The 21,663-nt window shown below is 38.5% G+C and overlaps 1 protein-coding gene across 3 annotated transcripts in view; it reads right to left on the bottom strand.

Annotated features, from left to right (window-relative positions):
• The window catches only part of LOC126365823 (protein O-mannosyl-transferase 2), a 184,549-nt gene that overhangs the window by 9,558 nt on the left and 153,328 nt on the right, over nt 1-21,663 (bottom strand). For all 3 annotated transcript variants that reach the window (XM_050008443.1, XM_050008440.1, XM_050008444.1), the window contains exons 11-16: nt 15,023-15,229; nt 11,293-11,444; nt 10,143-10,231; nt 9,905-10,053; nt 3,399-3,555; nt 3,145-3,285 (exon numbers count right to left, since the gene is read on the bottom strand). In XM_050008443.1, coding sequence (XP_049864400.1) covers nt 3,145-3,285; nt 3,399-3,555; nt 9,905-10,053; nt 10,143-10,231; nt 11,293-11,444; nt 15,023-15,229 — 895 coding nt within the window. The remainder of the gene's footprint in view (nt 1-3,144; nt 3,286-3,398; nt 3,556-9,904; nt 10,054-10,142; nt 10,232-11,292; nt 11,445-15,022; nt 15,230-21,663) is intronic.

A 21,663-nucleotide genomic window follows, 5' to 3' on the forward strand; every position in this document is an offset into this window, starting at 1 on the left:
AATAGTCACAAAGGATTTTGTAAATCCCTGCATTTAAGAAGTTAGGGTTTTTAGCTTTGTATACTGGGTATCCAAATCGGTTACAATGAATATTCTGGAAGAACTGGAAATTTACACTCATATAGACATGTACCTAAACACAATCTTAACTGAACAAACAGAACTGTGAAAAAATCTATAAAATTTTACTGACATCCTAAAACAAAAAGGATAAAGGATAAAGGATAAATTTTAAACACTTCATGCCACATAGAAAACAACAGAATACTCAACACAAATATCTTTGAATGAGAAATGAAAAATTACAGTTATACAATCTTTATAATGTACTTATGATCACTGAATTTCTGCAAATAAAATTCATTGCAAATACGTAAGCATCACTGGAGAAAACTGTCAAACATACATAAGTGCTGTATAAATACTGTTATGAACATGACCAACAACACTGAGAGATAATAAAAAAGATGGTCTAGGATGCAGTATGTTTGAAGGTTATTTCAAAAGTTCTGCACACTTTAAGATCGAATAAAAGAAAATTATTTTACAAAATACCTTTACAAGTCTTCAAAATAATCTCCATTCTTGCTCATGACAGCTTCCCAACATTTTGGCAAACTTCATTGTTGAGCTGTTTGATTACTTCAGTCACCTCGCTGGAACCTTCATCAAATATATCAAAAAGTTTTCCATTGTGATGACTGAGACTTCAGTTCTTGCTCAAAATCTCATATCAGGTTTCATTGAGTGCAACAATCCTTTTCAGAAACTGTTCTACTTCTGTTCGATAACTTTGAAGCAATACTTCTGAGATTCTTCTGTGACCTGCTTTCTGCTCTTCACTCAGATCATGAAGGAAGCATCTGGTAACAACAACTGCTCTCATCTTTAGCTTTTCAGTTATGATCTCATAAACTGAAGTGAGAGACATTTTGGCCTCTTTTGCCATTTCCTCACATTTTTCATTGATCCTTTCTCAAAAGTGTTATTAACAATAACCTGAGAGGTGAAGTCTTTTGCAATTTATGGCCTTTCATTTCTTGGGTTGTCCTCAGTGCTTACCCAACCTTTACGGAAACAAGTAGACCACTGTGATACTGCGCTATGATCCAGTACACTATTCCTACGCACCTCTCTCAGATAATTTTAAATTTCTGTTGGGTTCTTTCAACGTAGAGGTTGACTTTTGATGTGGGAATGCTGATCACTACATGTAATCCGACCTGACTCGGTTTCAGCATCCATTTTTAAACTAATGGCATAGCTATGTGTACCAGCAAACACATGTACAACCATCATGCTTAAAGTCTCACTCACAACTGACATGAATTTCACTTGATCACACCACCATAACTATTGTGCATGCATGGAGTTCAGGAGTTTCAAAATGTTCCTCATAACATCTGAGATATAAAACAAGTAACTACTAACACAAACATAATCCAGATAATTCAGTACTATACTACAGAGGTTAGCAATATAATTTCATCATACATTTTTACAAAAATCATTCCATCATTCAGAATCACTTGAAAATGGCAAAAATGCCAAAACTAGCTCATTGTGATAGACACAAAATGAACTAATAAAGTGTCTGTAAAATATCAGCAAACTTGGAAGAATTTGTGCGATGGTATTCTTCAGTATAACACATACTGTTGGCCCATAAAAAAGGAAAACTCCTTTCTCTGGATTCCACCCCTCCTTTCCATGGCACAGGCATTCCAGAACCACATCTGCTCCCACTGCAAGATACTGCTACTGCACAGTCCCTGCTTTATACATCACATCTCTGGAATTGAATATCTTTCTCTCCACCACTTGGAGGAGCATTCCAGACACCATCTCCATACGTTATCCAACCTGCTGACATCCTGTTGCTGCCTCAGGGCACTACTGTCCACAGCACCTAGACCCTGCCTAGCTGACCTTTTCAATTTGCCACACCCCCAAAAACTCCCTACCAACACTGTACCAAATCCAGAGCCAAAACATTCCCTTAACACTGTTGTTAACCTTTCCAGCAAACCCTTGGCTCCACAGAAGTTTCAGTCCTATCCAAAGGCTTCACCTCTAGTCCTACACTCAAATTTAACCGTGCCAGATCAAAGACCTACTCACCTTCTCCCAATCCCTACAGTGGAAATACTTCTTTGCCACTAATCCCTCCAACCAAAGCCAACCTAATTCCAACACTGAACTCTGCCTGTCCCAGTTCATTCCACCATCCAACCGTGATACGCCGCCCCTGCCCCCACTCCAAAAAATAGTGGCCACACACAACATCAAAAAAATCCTGATCTAATGATCTTAACTGCAGACGAAGTTTCCACCACTGTTGTTATGAATTGCAATGATTACCTGGCAGAAGGCCTCCATCAGTTATTATCTGACTCCTCCAGCTGTAAACTCTGCCAGAATGATCCCATTGCAGAAGTCCAACACAACCTTCAATCCCTGCTTGAAGCCTTAAGCCCTTCCCAGAACCTCTCCCTGAATCAATTTCCTTCCTTACCCCTATGACACCCTGCATATCCACCTTCTACATGCTCTCCAAAATCCATAAACCCAACAGTCTTGGACTGTGCCTGGCTATTGTGCCCTCACTGGTAGGATTTCTGCCCTCTGACCACCTCCAATCTCTCATGTCAAAGATGCCAACCATTTCCTTCAACAACTCTCCACTATCTCCACCCTTTTACACCTTGGATCCCAACAGGTCGCTGTTGGTGCCACCTCCTCATACACCAACATTCCTCATAATCATGGTCTTACTACTATTGACCACTATCCTTCCCAATGTCCTTCAGACTCCAAACCCACTACCTTATTCCTCAAGCACCTTACAAATTTTATCCTAACCCACAACTACTTCTTCTTTGAAGGATACAACCATCAACCAAATGTAAAAATAAATGTGATTCAGCTGATCAGGAGACATTTCCTTTGATTCACAGTCCAATCTTGATGATCCCATGTTGCCTGTAATTATAGCTGATGATATCACTGGTTCAGCACAATAATACATGTGGGTCATTACCTGCACAGACCCACATTCAATAATTTGCACTGAATGATGGTCAGGTATTTAATCTTCAGTCTAAAGTAAGCAAATTAAATTGTTTTTACAGTTTATGTACGAACCTGTCAGCATAGAACTGAAGAGCAGTGCTGGGAAATAGTGATGAAAGTAGAGTACTCGACCCATAGCCCAGAATGGTACATAGTGTAAAAACCATCCTAAAAACAGCCATCCGCAAGCACTTGCCATTCTGTCTTTTGCTTCTGAAAAATTAAAATCATTATCTCTTTTAGGAGTAGCTAATTTACTGTGGAACTCTCAAGTTGTAATTGAAATGACAGCATTAATTGTAATTAAAGTGACAGTGTTCTATTACCTTTAACTTCATGAGGGTCTTTATAGCCTCTTTGCCATTTCACGGAATTGTAAATGAATACTATTAGAAACGCTGCAAGAAATATCAAATTTGACCACCATATTACAGGGTTTCCCAGGAGATAAATTCGATAGTTGCTTCCAGAGAAAAATTGCCCCTGAAATGAAAACAACTAATGGAATCACAGGCGTAATGATTGAACAAAATAATAAAAATCTACAAACATGGAAAATAATTAAGCTCACTGCATCGCAATGAACTGTTATTTTAAGTTTATTAATGGCCTTTGGACATCACCCATACAGCCAGAAAGATTTTTTCACATTCAAATAAGTAACAGCCTGAAACCATTAAACAAGACAATTATCAATTACATTCATTTAACCTGAAATTAAGCCCATAGGCTTAAAAAATTAAAATACATTCATTAATGTGAAAGCAGGATTAAAGGCACAGATCATACTTATTCATTTACTACATTACAATGTAAAAAAACCTCTTTTTTATATTCTTAATTGTTCTTCTGCTATAAAATCATATAGAAGTTTATGCACTTTTAAGTCTTTAGTGCTAAGAGTGTTTGAGTGTCTTTCGATAATGTACTGACAGAGGATATCATACACTTTGTTGTTCCTTGCTACCTTCTGTCATAGTCAAAGAAAATATGCTTAACATCTTTGCCACTGCTGCATTCACATGAAGAATATGGGGTACACTGTTGCTGGAATTTTCCATGACTGACTTGAAGGCATGCCTTATCACTATAAAGTTGCTATTCTGTTTGGAATTTTGGTACCAAGGATATGATGGGAGATAGGTACCACTGCAGAATAGTGTCTCCATCTTTAACTGAGTAATATTGGTGAAGGTTTTCCTTCCATTGAGCTCTGATTCTGGCCTTCATGGTATGCAGGAGATGTGTTGTTGAAGCATTGTCCACAGCATCTTTGCCCGGTGTGTCAGCTTCTTCATGAACATAATTGTAGCCTTATGTAAGCAGGAAAGCTCCTAAACTGCTTCTGTAATGCTGTATACTACATGATTTTTGGTGCTGAGGACATTGTAGCATTTCAACAGCATCAAACCTGACAGTGAATCTGATAAAATAATGGTTGTTTTTTCTTGAACTTCTTTTGTGTATTTAAGTAACTCTGAGATTACTGCAAGTTCTGCAGTGAGTACAGACATTAGTTCAGGGAGCTTGAACTGCACCCCTCAATTATTCTTGCCATCTAAAAATGCACTTCCTGCTCCACATTTTTGCTTAGATCCATTGGTGCAAAGCTGCATTTACACCTGTGAGCCTTGCACAGTCAACGTGCACATGTGCTTGCCCCACACCCAAGTAGAGGCACACTTAGGTGCATGCCTCTTACTCAATATGTGCACATGAATGATCCCACTCACAGGTAGAGAAGCATGCACAGCACTCCAGTGATCAAGCTGCAGCTACAGGTTAAATGTGCCTGTGGGGTTGGGCAGTGGGTTTGTTTGTCAGGACCAGGCAGATGTGCTGACAATGTGCATCAATGAAGCTGCGGAGTACATGTGCCCCTTAAAGATAGGCTGTGGATCAGCTGATCTGTTATATACAGGGTGGAGAAAAACTGTGTCATGAAATTTAATCCTGGATAGCTGATGCCAGTAGGAACCAAAATTACTAATGTTGTACAGGTCGACAATGCACCATTTTTCAAACTACAGAAACTTGGCATCACGCAGTCCAATTGGCCGTGGGATTGCCCTGTTACCACTTGTTGGTCGATGGGCAGTGCTATGGTTGTTGGTTCAAGCGAACTAACAGCTGTTGTAGGGTTTGTTCCCAGTAAGACTTATCATGAAAATACAATGGATGTGTTGGGACCCCAGGCCCCCAGAGCAGAAGGCTGGTGCACTACCGCAAGCGTGCACGCCACCTCAGATACATCTCGATCGCTGGCAGGCAAAGCATTCACGGTCATAAGTCGTCCAGAGCATCCGGCAAAAGGGCAATCCCGTGGCCAATCAGAGCAAGTGGCACCAAGTTTCCATAGTTTAAAAATTGTGCATTATCGACCTACACAGCATTAGTAATTTTGGTTCCTACTGGCATCAGCTACCCAGAGTGTAAGTGTGTACATCTAGGATCCCCTTCCAAACTCCTGGATTGATTTTAACCCCTTGTACAATTTAGGTATCCACTTAACATAATGTTATACTGTGGTATTGCAAACCGTGAGAGCATCTGTGAAAGGCATTTGTGCAGCTGCCACTGCCAGGAGGTGAAAGCTGTAAAAATGTACCATATGCAGAAAGTGTCTCAGTTGCTGCTAATTTGTTGGATTCGGCAGAGACTGCAGCAGTGTAACCTTCTCTGTCAAGAGGCAAATGCCACTGGCCTAAACTGTATGGTGAAGGATAGTGACTTGAGTCTTCCCAGTGATGCATTTGTCCTCATTTAAAACTACTTCCTCATCACACAGCCACTGATGCACCTCACACACATGTTGTTCATATACTTGAGCATTAGGAGAGAGCAACAAAATATCGTCAGAGTACGCAAAACTAAATGGAGGTCATTTGAGTACCTCACCCATGAAACATTTCCACATCTACGTGGTGTTTGTGATGCTAAAAAGGCATGAATAAAAATTCAAATAAACTGAGTTGTGTCATCACTGCAATCTTACAGATGTCCCTGGTCATTACTGGTATTTTGTTGTACGTTTCCCAGCAATCAAGGATGTTAAAAATCTTTGCTCCAGCTAGTGTGCATGAGAAGTCTTGTATGTTAAGCACCAGATAGCTGTCTGGGATTTTCCTTGCATTTAACACATGGTGATAGTCACTCGGCCTCCACAAGCAATCTTTCCTGCAGATTAGATGGAGGTATGAAGACCATGGTCTGTTAATGATCACAACTTCTCAGAAATTGCCTTTGTCTCTGTTAGTCATTCAGATGAAATTCTGCATGTGTATAGTGAGCAAGGTTGTTTAGATGTGGTGTACATTTGGTGCACGGCATTATGCTTGATGCCACTGCCTGTATCTGTATTCTGCTCAATGGTTTTATTGTGCAGTTCTCTGCAGTTCAAAACCAATAATTACAGTCCGAGTCCACATTTTCCCCTGAGATGTCCTACATTTAAAATCTGGTTTCAAAATCATCATTCAGAAGCTTTCATTGTCCCCAGGTCTCTTTCATGCATACAGCCTTTTTTCACGATTCTTAAATCTGGTATTAATGAAAATTAAATTGTACTCTGGGCAATATTTTACCATGTGGCTTCCTCTTTCATTCCTTTTCCCCAGTCCATGTTCTTCTACTATTTTTCCTTCTATTCTTTGAATTCCAGTTGCCAATCACAATTAAATTTTTAAATCTTAATTACCTGAATAATTTCCTGTATCTAATTATACAGCCTTTCAGTCTTTTCATCATCTATGAAGCAACTTGGCAAATAAACGTACACTATTGTGGTAGGTTTTTGCTTTATGTCTACTATGGTTATACTAATGTGTGTACTATGCTGTTCATAATATTTTATTCACATTCTTATTTTCTTCATCATTATTAGTTCTACTCACGCATTACCTCACTCTGATTTTGTGGTGATAATCCTGTACTCACCTACCCACAAGACCTGTTCCTCCTGCCACTGCACTTCATCTTCTCCCACTGCATCTAACTTCAACATATCCATTTATGAGAGTGAATCAGATATAAACCAAAATTTTTATTTTACATGACTTTTTGAAAATGTAGAGTGGCGCGATCACCTGCTCATTGTTGCTGATGTTTCCAATGACTGTTCTCCACAACTAGAACATTGTCATACTATTTCATTAGACAGAATTGCAATATCAGGGCAAGACGTACAATCATCTGTTGTGCAATGCATTATACTCAAGTTTGTAACAACAGAGAGCATAAAACCTTCCAAAATTTTGAAAAGACTTGTGTCACAGTTCAGGGACAATACCCCGAAAAGACTCAAGTGTACGCATGGCATAAACCATTTATATGAGAATGAGAAAAGTTGTGGATGCAGCTCACTGACATCACCTAATGACCAACATGACTGAGGAGAATATTCACACTGTTAGCCAGCTTCTTGAAGACAATTGCTGAATAACAGTTATTGAAACTGCTACTGAGGTTGGCATAAGTTACGGAAGTGTTCAGGTGATCATTACTGACAGCCTTGGATTTCCAAAAGTGTCAGCAAGGTGGGTGCCTCGTCTTCTCACTGCAGAGTACAAATTTCAGTGCCTTGATTTGCAAACGGTTACTGATGCGTATGGGAATGCAGGCTTTCTCAACGAATTTTGATGATGAAGACTTCTCAGGTTGTCAGCAGTGTCAAGGCGTTGTTCTGCAGCAACATTGTAACAAGTTTCCTACTCGTCATCTTCAGGCGAAGGTGACTAGCAGGTAACTTGTCAAAACCTTGCCACATAATGCTGAAGACGATGAGTAGAAACTTGTTAAAACGTTGCCGCAGAAAGATGCTTTGAATTGGCTGATAACCCGAGAAGCCTATTGGTACATCTCCAAACTGAAGGGGAACATTTTTTGCACCGGTTTATTATCTGAAATGAAACATGGGTGCACCACTATGTCCCAGAATAAAAAAAAAAGCAGCATGGAATGGTGCAAAAAGGACGAATCTGCACCCATTGAAGCCAGAAACTGTCTCTCTGGAAAGAAGGTTATTGCAAAAGTCTTTTGTTATTTCAAAGGAATTGGCCTCATTGATTTTTTCTCATGAACTTCATATTGTGAGTGCTGCATACTACTGACAAATTTTGTGCAAAACAAAACAAGCATATCATCAGAAAAGGTGTGCATTTCTCATTTGAAATGTGATCATCCATCATGACAACGCTCGACCCCACACAGTTGCCTGAACTGAAGAGAAGATTCAGGATTTTTTCTGCATCACACTAGAACATCCCCCCTACAGTTCAGACTTATCACCCAATGATTTTCATTTGTTTTGAATACTAAAGGAATCAGTGAGAGGACACAGATTAGACAACTATGGTGCTGTCGAAGCGTTTGTGTGCAGCTGCCTGCCGTCACATTCAATACATTTTACGAAAACAGGATCAAGAAACTGCCTACCGAATGGGGAAAAAAACTCCCAATTAGGAGAAAAATAAGTTAGTGTTTATGAGTTCTTCTGAAGCTTAAACAAAATTACAAAAAAAATTCTGGTTTATATTTGATTTGCCCTTTTATCATTTTATATTCCCTAACATATCTACCTGAATAAGTGATTTGGCATTCTTTCCTCCAACCCAAAGAATGCCAGTTATGTTTTTCCTGATAACAACATCCTCAAAATAACACGGAGACCAAATTATAAGGATTTTGGTTGCAACACAATTTAAAATGGAATATGTACAAAGAATATCAGAATGCTAAATTACTCAAAAGCTGCTATCTGTTTTGCTCACTAAAACCCTGCTGTAGTGCATAAGCATGCCATGCCTACTTTCTCTCTCATGTTAGATATGGGGTCACATTTTGTGAGCATTCAAATACAGTTATCAACACATTAAAATGGCAAAAAAGATTCATTAGAATCATGTTTGTATGCAGACCTAGAGATTACACCCTGTTTAAGGACTCTGGAATTCCACCCTTACTATGTATCTACATTAATGAAACTCCCCTATTCTTTAAAATAGAAGTAATGAGTAAGAATAGCAGATTGTAAAAGAAACTCTGATATTTACACTTAGTATATCAGATAAAATAAAAACTTATATTTGAATCAGATCAATAGTTTCCTGTACGATAAAGGTACTTTCAACATAAGAGTAAAACCTTATAAAAGACTTCCCAAAATCATAAAAGCAAACACAGGGTTCAAAACTTTTTAAAAACTCTTTAGAGTCATATTTACAGCATCACTGCTTTTACTCTATTGAAGATTGTTTAAATGTGTGAAGTGTAGTACACAAATATTTAAATATATGACGTGTATGGGAACAATTTGTAGTTAAAAAATGTATGCATAGAAATGTAAAGAATGGAGTGACAATATTATGAAAAGGACACATGCCACCCACTATATAGCAGAGATGTTGAGTGACAGATACACACAACAAAAAGACTGTTAAACAAGTAAGCTTTCAGCCAAAAATGCCTTTTTCCAAATTAGACAAAAACACACTTGAGTTCCATTTTGTGCGTGTGTTTTATCTAATTTGGAATAAGGCATTTTTGGTTGAAAGCTTACTTGTTTTGACAGTCTTTCAGTTGTGCCTAACTGTGACTCAGTATCTCTGTTATTTGGTGAGTAGCAGTCTATCCTTTTCATAATATGGTCGTTGTTCCATATTGGATTTTCTATTTTTAAATTATGTGATGTACTATCATATCACTTTTAAGTGTATATTTATAAAGTAACTTGTCCAATGAGATGTAAATAAACTGCTTTTGCAGACAACAGGACCAATAAAACTCCAATACAATAAAATGAGTTATATCATGACAAATTTTTTTGTGCATTTACCCTGTAATTTATTGGCCATTGCCATGGTCTTGAAGTTACTTCACCTTCTTTTGGTTTTAGGCCAGCATTACCCTGTAGCATTACTGCATGAGATTCAAGAAAGCGTTCAATGAAACTGGGTGCATATACTTCAAAGCTCACTTTGGGCACTGTGAAATACAGAAAAAGAATGTATATGTTATTATAAAGTAAACATCAGAAGATCTGAAATAGCTTGTCATATTGTCAAATCTTTTACATTTAGAGAAGATGTTGTCTTCCACGTTCCACACAGCATTCTTGTCTCGCATATTTGGGTTACATGAAACTTCCTGTTGCTCATATGCCCTGCAAAATTCATGTAAATGTTTCATTTTTGTCCCGAAGACAGTGATTGAAATCAGACTCAGAGGAGAGAAGTAACACAAAACAGAAATTGATAGCACTCCACAAAAGTTTCAAACAATGATACGACGTATGATTTTAGGAAGGAAAAACTGTTGGGAAGTGAGTGTGGGTGTGGGTGCAGGACAAGTGAAGAATGAATGTGAGCATGAGCCAGTGGGCTAGCATAGACCAATGCCAGGAGGATTACAGGAACAAAGGATATGCTGCAAGAACAATTGACATCTACATATTTCAGAGATGCAGGCATTGGGGTGAAGGGACCCAGATGGCATGAGCTGTGTAATAAACACGGAAATTGAGCATGTTGTGGTCAGGAGTGTGTTCTGACCCTCACCATTCATTTCAAGGGACAGCATGTCTGTGGCCATACCCACAGAAAATGCTGTGAAGAAATTGCACTGGAGTCAGTGATGACATGACTGCTTTCATAAGTGGTCCAGACTTTGATGGGATAGGATAAGCATATGATAGGACTGAAGTAGGGTGTGTTGGGTGGGTGCATTGGACAGTGACACAGTGTCCCACTGCAGAGAGTTGCTGAAAGTCCAAGTATAATGATTAGGTTCTGAGGTATGTGAGTGATTCACAGACTTTTTAAGTAATAGACCCCAGTATACCACTTTGGAATGTAGGATTGTAGAGCAGAATCACAAGCAGATATTGTACCAAATAACAGTCTGGAAATTGGAAAGAGGACAAAACTTTCCAAAGAGGACAGGAAAGGGAGCCAGAGATCAAACTCGACAGCTTGAAGTTTGTGTTAAGGTGGTCCAATTTTAATCATGTATATACATATCAAGTGTTCTGTCCATAATAAAATTACATAGAAGCAGCTAGCTGATAATTTACTTATTTTCTGATCACAACTCAAGCACAATCCACCACAGTATTAGAAATGTGAACACACAAATTAATAGTTACTTTACAATTATTTATTTTTCTGAATTGTTTACTACTTTGGAATTGATTATATTAAAAATCAAGAAGAAAAATTAACTAACCATTTGGGGAGCTGTTTTCCACTTGATGTGAGTACACAATGCTGCAAGTAATGCACAAATCGGAGTTGGTGTGAAACTGCTGTGACTACATCACCATCCTTTCCATTAATAATTAAAACTTTCCAGACATCATTGGCATCACCAGTTCCATTCTGTCATGGCATTTTTTTTAAAAAAAAGTTGTATCAGATACAGTTTTATTTTTAAATTATAGTTAACCTTACCTTTGGTAAATATAAAATTTTTAGTTATTAACAGTGCATAACATTCTTTCATGGCTAAAATTGTTTTTAATGAGAATTAGAAATTACATCCTCAAAAACCTTACCAACAAATGGACACTATCTTAAGAAACTGAAACAACAAATACACACATCAAATTTTGTACAGCAATGACTCCTGAGACTCATACAGTTACAAATGGCACAAAAAGACCATATGATTTTAGAAGAAACAGGTAAGACGACATATTGCAGATAAGAACCAAATGCACAACAAATACAGTACCTACCAGTATACACAATGATTCCAAGAAAGATAACCACTCACCAAGCAGAGAAAGCAATGGAAATTAGAGACACGAATAACTGTAATCAGCATTAACTGTTATTAAACTGCTATAGCAGTGAGCTTATATAAGCTAAATTTAATTTGAAATTTGCTTCTTTGAAAAAAGCTACTGCAGTTTCAGATTTATAACATAGTTAGACTTTATCTTCTATTCTTTGACCTATCTGGCCTAAAAATTGAGGTTTGTTTACCATAAGCATTGCTGCTTGTCATGCAGTTAACAGCAAACTTCACTGTTGAATATATCTACCCAGTGCTATCGTTTGACGATTTTTTCTTGATTACTTTAGTTTTATTGCCCAAGAAGATAACACCATAACACAAAAGAAAATGAAAGCATGCAAAATAAGCCGGTGGTCTGGTATCCTAATCAACTCATTGAAATAAACTTCCAAGTGTAAAACATTCTAAACTAACTTATTGATAATTTTGTCTATGCCCTGACACCATTTTTGCTTGTTGTACAGCTGAATCTCTGAGAATGTGACAAATAGTGTTTCACTGATATACTTAGAAGACCATTAATGTCAATTTCTTGTTCCAAATCCAATCAGATAGCCATGTGTAATAATGTGCCACTTCTGGTACATGGAGGCGAGCAGGCCCTACATCGAATCTGCCTGGTGGATAAATGACAAGGGTTAGTGTGCCAGCCAACATGGTTGTGGTTTTATGTGGTTTCCCATATCCCAGTAGGTGAAAACTGGGTTGGAACCCAAGTCCCACACCAGTTACATGATTCATAAACATTTTAAAAACTTTTGTCCACTTTCACGTGAATAATTTAGATGCAGGCAGCTGTAATACACTTATTCCATCCCGGGGGTGTAACAAGGTGTTGACAGGAAGGCCAGCTGGCCACCTGGCCATCTGTTCAACCGACCATGTTAAACCCATTAGTAACCATGCTGACTGTGTGTTGATGCAGGACAAAGGCACAAGGATAAGAAGAATGTCAATTTCTTGTACCAGCAGGTTATTTTAATGTCTTTGGAATGGAACAGTATGAGTCTCTGTCAGATTAAAACTAAAACCGTTTGCTACAAAATGAGTGTTCATCTATTATTTGGGCTGTGTACGTTATAGTTGAGTGTGGGTTCTTGTTTAGTACACTTCTGTCTTCAGTAAACATCACAAATTATGAACACTCCTTAGATGTTGTTGAAATATTATTTATATTGGTTAAGAACAGGCAAGACCCAATACGGAACAGGGTGGGGTTCCATAACTTATGTTCCCCAATTACAAGTTCAGTCTTATTCTGGTGGTGCAGTCCCAATGCATCCGTCTGCCTTCTGATATAGGGACAATACTGCATTCACGAATGGTGAATATGTTTAATACCATAACATTTTATACGCAGCTTCAAATTCAAGTGTATACTCATAAACACAACCAACAGATTTGAAAATATTACTTTATTTCAGTGACTTTTCCCTATGGATAAGACTAATGAGGAAGCTATGTCTACCGAGAATAGAAGTGATTAACTGATTGTGGTGAATCAACCATTAACAAGTTTTCTGATGGTGTTTCCCTGATTGACTCAATTATACTGCTCACTTCAACAATAATAACACCAACAACACAAGAATAACTGCTACTATTACTACTACTACTACTACTACTACTACTGTTATTTCATGTCATTAGAAGTGCATGTGTACATTTCCTCAACTCTGAAAATGAATGCGAGTTTGGAAGTAAAGCACCAGGAACTATTTTGTTCTGTTGCTAATCAGTTCTTAGAGGTAGATTTCGTGCAATATTACGTGCCCCCTAGCTGTGCAGATGGCATGGTAGGGGAGTGGACAATGATAGTGGTGGGGATTCCCTTGCGGATGGCATAGCATGCAAGGAAGATGTACTTCTACGGCTTAAGCCTTCACACAAATGCATACCTTGCAGAACTTGTTAAGCTACAGCTAGCAAGTCTACAAACAATCGTATTAACAGGCTATGCCAGTATGACAAATAATTTGACATATCTACCATTCATTATTAAAAACTCAGTGGGTACAAGATTACACTGAAATTGGAACAGAGAGAGTGTTTGTTTTCGCCTGCTTTGTACACCTTTTACTCTTTCTCTTGTTGCCATGATAAAAGTACCTTCTTTTTCCAAAATACAGTGGTGTTTTCACAGTCTACCATTAATCGAACATTTGAGGGCAAGTAAAGCCAATAGCTTATGAAGAGCTCCTGCTCGGTTTAAAAATAAATGTGTGATTCCTTCATTTATGTTGTTACAAACCCTTACTAACTCTCATTTCACCAGCTATTGGTGGCCCTCCAAAGAATTACATTACTTTATTGAAAAAAAATCTGTAGTCACTCATATATAGTACTAGATAAAGTTTCATGTGTTAGCTATGTGGCAAAATACTTTTCCACTTTTCATGCTATCATTTGCCAACAATTCATTTCAGTATCTAGAACTGTTTATGAGATGTGAGGGATGAGATGAATAGTTCACCTCCATCTACTGTTTGTGCACAATTGGACATGAGTATGCTACATACAATTCAGTTCCTCGAGATTTGTGATAGGTACAGATCTTGTCTCAAGTTTAAAGAAAAATTCAATATGTTAGCTCCATTTCATATGCAGCAATATGGGATCTAACAACACGCACCAAGTGCAGATTCATGGTTACCCCCATTTTTCATTGCAAACTATTCACATTTTGTACTGTACCTTGCTACATACAAAAATACCACAACTATGACCATTAATGAGATGATACACAGTTCATCATGAAGCTGATGAATGAGGCTATGAGATGCATGAGAATCAATTTCTTTTACCAAATAGTTTCTTTAAAATAATTTGAGAAGGTCGCAGTGCAACCAACGTGCACTCTCCTCTGTTCTCACTATGTAGTCAAGCTGGGCAAAAAATGTTTCGCTTAAAATGGACAGAGCTCACACCTCAGTAGGCTAAACGTAATGCAGGTGACCACCTCTTTGGAATAGAGGGGTGGATTCACCCAGTGCTGAGAATGATAATGCATTTCTGCACTCATGCCAAGTAATCTATCATGAGGTCCAACTGGTTGTGTGTCTGCCCTCTCATTTTGATGATAAAGTTGTACTGATATAACAATAGAGATTAATGAAAGAACTTAAAAAAAGTTTTCTAGATTTCCTCTTATACATACCTCCCCATAACCAGTGACCTGATAATGTTTTTTTGACACTGGTGCTGGTTCTTTATGAGAATGAAGGTTTCTTCGTGTTGTGACATGTTCAAGCCTAACAGCATCACCATGCTTCACTAATTCCACATCACTATTTTCATCATACTCCGAGTTATATTTTTTTATACGAAAATGATTGTTGTCATCCTTGTGGGTATATGTTGTAACCTGTAATGAAAGTGAAAACTATTAGTCTGCTTCTCTCTCTGTCACGCATGCATGTACGCATGCAAGCGATGCGCGTGCGCACACGCACACACACACACACACACACACACACACACACACACACACACTTGGGCACATACTACTAGAATTGTTTCAAGTTGACAGCAAGTATATGGAAATATTTTTGATGGATATATTATTAAAAATTAATATTAAAGTGTTTTGATTGATCAGTCTTCCAACTGGTTTGAAGCAGCCCACCACAAATTTCTCCCCTGTGCACGCTCTTCATTTCCAAGCAGCACTTCCAACCTACATCCTCAATTATTCACTGGATATATACCAATTTCTGTCTTTCTTTACAGTTTTTACCCCCTATCACTCTGTCTCATCCATGGAAGTTATTTACTGATGTCTTAACAGATGTCCTACCTTCCTGTCCCTTCTTCTTGTCAGTGTTTTCCAAATATTTCTCTCCTCTCGAATTCTGCACAGAACCACCTCAATTCTTACCCTCTTGGTCCACCTAATTTTCTCCATATTGTCTGTAGCACCACATCTCAAATGCTTTGATTATCTTCTGTTCCAGTTTTCCCACAGTCCGTATTTCACTAACATCGAATGTTGTGCTCCAAACATACACTCTCAGAAATTTCTTCCTAGATTAAGGCCTATGTTTGATACCTCTAGACTTCTCTCATCCAGGAATGCCATTTATGCTGTGATAGTTTGCTTAAGATATCCTCCTTGCTCTGTCCATAATGATTTTTTTGCTACCTAGGTAGCAGAATTCCTTAGCTTCATCTACTCTGTGACCATCAATCCTGATATTAAGCTTCTCACTGTTCTCATTTCTGATACATCTCATTACTTTTGTCTTCCTTTGATTTACTCTCAATCCATATTCTGTACTCATTAGACTGTGCATTCTGTTCAGCAAATCATGTACTTCTTCAATTTCACTCAGGATAGCATTGTCATCAGCAAATCGTGTCATTGATATCCTTTCACCTTGAATTTTAATTCCGTTTCTGAACCTTTCTCTTATTTCCATCTTTGTCTCTTCAATGTGTGTATTGAACAGTACGGGCAAAAGACTACATCCCTGTCTTACACTCTTTTTAATCTGAGCATTTCGTTCTGGTCTTCCACTTTTATTATTCCTTCTTGGCTCTTGTACATGTACACTGCCTGTCTCTCCCTACAGCTTACCCCTATTTTCCTCAGAATTTCGAACATCTTGCACCAGTTGACATTGTTGAACGCTTTTTTCCAGATTAACAAATTCTATCAATTTGTCCTGATTTTTCTTTAGTCTTGCTTCCATTATCAATTGCAAAATCAGGATTGCCACTCTGGTGCCTTTACCTTTCCTAAAGCCAAATTGATCATCACATAACACATCCTCCATTTTCTTTTCCATTCTTCTGTATAAAATTCTTGTCAGCAATTTGGATGCATGAGCTGTTAAGTTGATTGTGCAACAATTCTCGCACTTGTCAGCTCTTTCAGTCTTCTAAATTGTGTGGATGATATTTTTTTGAATGTCAGATGGTATATTGCCAGTCACATACATTCTACACACCAGCAACAATAGTTGTTTTACTACCACTTTCTCCAATGATTTCAAAAATTCTGACAGAACGTTATCTATCCTTTTTGCCTTATATCATCTAAAGTCTTCTGAAGCTCTTTTAAATTCTAATTCTAATACTGGATCCCCTATCTCCTCTAAATCGAGTCCTGTTTCTTCTTCTATCACATCAGACAAATTTTTCCCCTTATGGAGGCTTTCAATGTACTTTTTGAATCTATCTGCTCTCTCCTCTGCATTTAACAGTGAAATTCCCATTGCACTCTTAATGTTACCACCCTTGCCTTTAATTTCACTGAAGGTTATTTCAACTTTCCTTCTGACAATCATTTATTTTTTGATTTCTTCACATTTTTCATGCAGCCATTTTGTCTTAGCTTCCCTGCACTTCCTATTAAATATTTCTCAGTAACTTGTATTGCTGTATTCCTGAATTTCCCTAAACATTTTTGTACTTCCTTCTTTCATTGATCACCTGAAGTATTTCTTCTGATATCCATGGTTTCTTTGCAGTTACCTTCTTTGTACCTATGTTTTCCGTTTTCAACTTCTGCGATTGCCCTTTTAGAGATTTCCATTCCTCTTCAACTGTACTGCCTTATCGCAGTATCTATAGCCATAGAGAACTTCAAGTGTATCTCTACCTTCCTTGGTTCTTTGGTATCCCATTTCTTTGCATACTGATTCTTCTTGACTAATCTCTTAAGGTTCACAGCCTATTCTTCAACATTACTACATTGTGATTTGAGTCTATATCTGCTCCTGGGTACACCTTACAATCCAGCATCTGATTTTGGAATCTCTGTTTGACCATGATGTAATCCAACTGAAATCTTCCCATACCTTCTGGCCTTTTCCTAGTATACCTCCTCCTCTTGTGATTCTTGAATGTTACGTGAAGCACAAAAGAACAACTGTTTACTAAGTTCTTGTTGAGGGAGCACTAAGAGCATGGACAGGATGGAAAAGAACCATGAACTTTGAGCCTTTTGTCAATACAAGAACATTCTGAGCTCAAACATAATGAGATATTTAAAACAGAAGTACCTCCTCCATGGCAACCAGCATGGATTCTGAAAACATCGGTCATATGATAGCCAATTCTTGTTTGTCTCACAAGACATCCAAAAAGTCACAGGTCAAGGCAGTCAGATAGATGCAATTTTTCTTGCTTTTTAGTCATTACTGCACAAACACTTATTAATGAAAGAATGGCCATATGGAGTATCAAAAATGTTTGTGATGAGTGAGGATTACTTGGTAGGGAGGGTGGAGTGTTATGGGCAGATGTAAATGTAACTTCAGGTATGCCCCAGGTAAATGTATTGCGATCCTTACTGTTCATGCTGTATGTTAATGACTTGATAGAAAATAGAACCTCAAATAAAGGACACAATGGAATAACAATGAGATGGGCCTCAGCACCTTGAGACTGTGGCCGTTTCGTGTGTGTGTGTGTGTGTGTGTGTGTGTGTGTGTGTGGGTAGGTGGGTGGGTGGGTGGGTGGGCACACGCGCATGCATATGCATGCACATGCGCGTGCACTTTAACACAGTACGCATGACTCTCTTTTCTACTTCTGAATAAGGGCTTTGAGCTGGTGGGTTTCTGGTGCCAGGTGATATCGATTCTTACTTCCATCTTTGATCACTGTCCCTGTGCCTTGTTCTCCTAGCGTCTTTGAGGCAGGCTATTTATGGTGGCGCGCATGCACAAGTCGAGGAGAGTGGGTCCACGCATGAGCCGACTCAGTCTGTGAAGTGACGATGTTGTCATTGTGGGGAGTTAGCGACATCATGTCACGTGGCGCGGCCATATGCCATAAGGGCCAATTGAGTTGGAGCAACGAAGAAGCATGGGCCGCTGCCGGAAAGTGTTAAAATTGTATTATCACGGCTGGCCAGTGGCAACCAGGATTTGCTAATGCCTTGAGAGCTAAGTGGATGGATGGCACGTGAATTTCACATGAAGGAGAAAAAATTAATCACCAAGCTTGCACAGTGGGTTCCTCCTCCTATGTATAGTGAATATTATTGTGTGCTTAAGGATTGTTGATTGTTGACTGTTGCAGTTGCTCGTGCTAGTGGCCAGCATATATACTAAAGTGTCTCTGCCACTCATGTTTTCCTGTTTTCAGAAACATGTATAGTGGTCAACGCGAGCAAACCTCGCACCGTGAGCTTGTAGTGTGATGGAAATCTCAGGATTTCAACTCAGGCCCGTCCGGACACCATTAAGGATTGATTTCTCTATTCCATTCAACGAGAGGCTTGTTTTAAGCAGAAGATTTCCTACTGCCCAACGTTGAGTATAAGTTCACCCTTTCGATCATGTGTTTGTGAAATCGTAATAGATTAACATTTTCTCGTGTCCATCACATGTTCATCAAATTGACGTTTTTGCATAAAGTCTAGAATCTTCCGGATGTTAAGTGTAGTAGAATGCTAAGTGTAGACAAAACAATTAATAGTACCCTCCAGGTCAGATAGCATCAAATTAATTTTACATTTTCAGTAAGTGTAAAACTGAGTGAGAAAGGCGATAGCCAACATTGTAAACATTTTGTTATCTGTTGTTAGCGGCACATAAAGGGGCTGTTGTAACAAGTATGATGGTTAATATTGTAAATACTAATTGTGGATAGGGCCTTGATATGCAAATGTTGTTAATTGATTATTACTGCTGATGAGCAGCAGTCTATTAATGTTAATAGAACCTAAGGAAATGCTGGAAGACCTGATCTGGTATACACCTGAAGACAGATGGCAGCTATCCGATGAAAGTCAATTTTAATAGTTTCAAGAATCAGTATTAAATGAGGAATTCAGGAATATACTACAGATTCGTAACATAGCTCCCATCAGGGCTGAAAAGCCAAGATTAATCACAGTGTGCACAGAGGCATTTAAGCATTCTTCCTGTGTTTCATATATGAAAGGAACGAGAAGAAACTCTAATGTGTGGTACAATGGGAAGTACCCTCTTCCATGCACCACAGAGAGGTAAGATGAAGATGTAAAGTTCAGGTAAGAAGTAAGAATTTAAATTAATGTATTATTACTTGTGCTCTTTTACCTACACCTTTTGCTTTCCTGATCCAACAGTCCAAGTGGTTTTTGCAGTCTCTATAACTACGAGAGTTGGCTGAAAAATAATGCCTCCACCTTCAACAGTTGCCAGCATTGGTATGCGGCAGGTACTGGTTTGTTCCATAGCCTCTTCTTTAAAGCTCCAGTTGGTGGGAAGTCTTAGTACTGAACGGTTGTGTTGTTACAGTGTAAAGCAAGGAACCCTGCGCAGACAGTCGGTCAACGCGATTTAAGCAACATGCAGTCATTGAATTCTTGACAGCAGAAGGTGTCACCCCAAACGAGATTCATCAGAGAATGAAAGCAGTTTGTGGTGGCTGTGTTGATGTGAGTACTGTGTATTTTTGAGAGAGGATGTTGAAAGATGTTGAAGCAGGAACATCTGACTTGCGTGACAAACAAAGAGTTGGACGTCCTGTGACAGCAGCCACCGAGTATCACAAGCAAAATGTTGACAGATTGATTCAGGACAATCGTCATATCACTCAGAGAGAAATTGCAAGCACAACTGACATTTCACAATAATGTGAGGTCACATTATTGCTTTGCTTGGCTATCGGAAGATCTGTGCATGTAGGGGACCCCGGATGCTGACTCCTGAAATGAAAGCAAACAGACTTGTAATTTGCCACGAACTCCTCTTGCATTACAAGAATGAAGATGATGTCTTTCTACATTCAATTGTGACAGGAAACGAAACGAGGGTACACCATTATGACCTGGAGACGAAACGTCAGTCTATGGAATATCGACACAAAGACTCCCCCCAGAAAAAGAAATTCATGATGCAGCCTTCAGCTGGAAAAATCATGGCCACAGTGTTTTGAGATGCAGATGGTGTTATCAGTGTTGGTTTCCTTGATCATGGTACAACAATAATTTCAGAGCGTTACATCACAACGCTGCAAACTTTGAAACCACGGTTAACGAGGGTCCTAAAAGAAAAGGGAAATGTTTTCCTGTAGCATGACAATGCCAAACCACACACTTCACGTGCCACCATTGCAGAACTTCAGAGACTGAATCTCACCTCCATACAGCATCCTTCATACAGTCCAGATCTAGCACCATCTGACTTCCATCCGTTCCCAATAATGAAAGACGATCTGCGGGGACATCACTGTGCTTCTGATGAAGACATGGGGAGAACTGTGAGATTGTGGTTGCAGAAACAGAGTGTCAACTTCTTCTGTGACAGCATCAGAAAACGTGTTCATCGTTTACAGAAATGTATCCAATTGGCTGGTGATTATGTGGAAAAGTGAATATTGGTATTTAAAGATCACATTCTAAGGATTATTTCTGTGTTTGATTTATTAAAATATTCCCATCCAAACCCAATTAATGAAGATGGAGGCATTACTTTTCATTCAATCCTCATAATACATCTTCCCCTTACTGTCTCCTATTTTTGTAATCAACTTTATCTTTCCAATGCTTAAAAGTTTCATATATTTCAGATTCCATGTCTAGTTCTTTTCCCCATATCCACATGGACCAGCTATGGGTCTTCCTGCACGAGTTGTTGATAGGCATGACGAAATGTAATAACATTCAGAAAACATGAGTTGAGAATTTATTAATAAGTGTTCCAGATGCACATTCCCCATCATTTGGTTTAATATTTATTGGCCCAACAGCGCAGTCAAATATAGCTTCATACAAATAAAAAAAAAGATTCGACCACTTGATTTTGTTTACTGAGGCTGCTAGGAAAGAATTAGCTAATTCAAAAGATAAATTGCACTGTT

The sequence above is a fragment of the Schistocerca gregaria genome, chromosome 4, assembly GCF_023897955.1.
Source record: "Schistocerca gregaria isolate iqSchGreg1 chromosome 4, iqSchGreg1.2, whole genome shotgun sequence".
NCBI classification, from domain to species: Eukaryota; Metazoa; Arthropoda; class Insecta; order Orthoptera; family Acrididae; genus Schistocerca; species Schistocerca gregaria.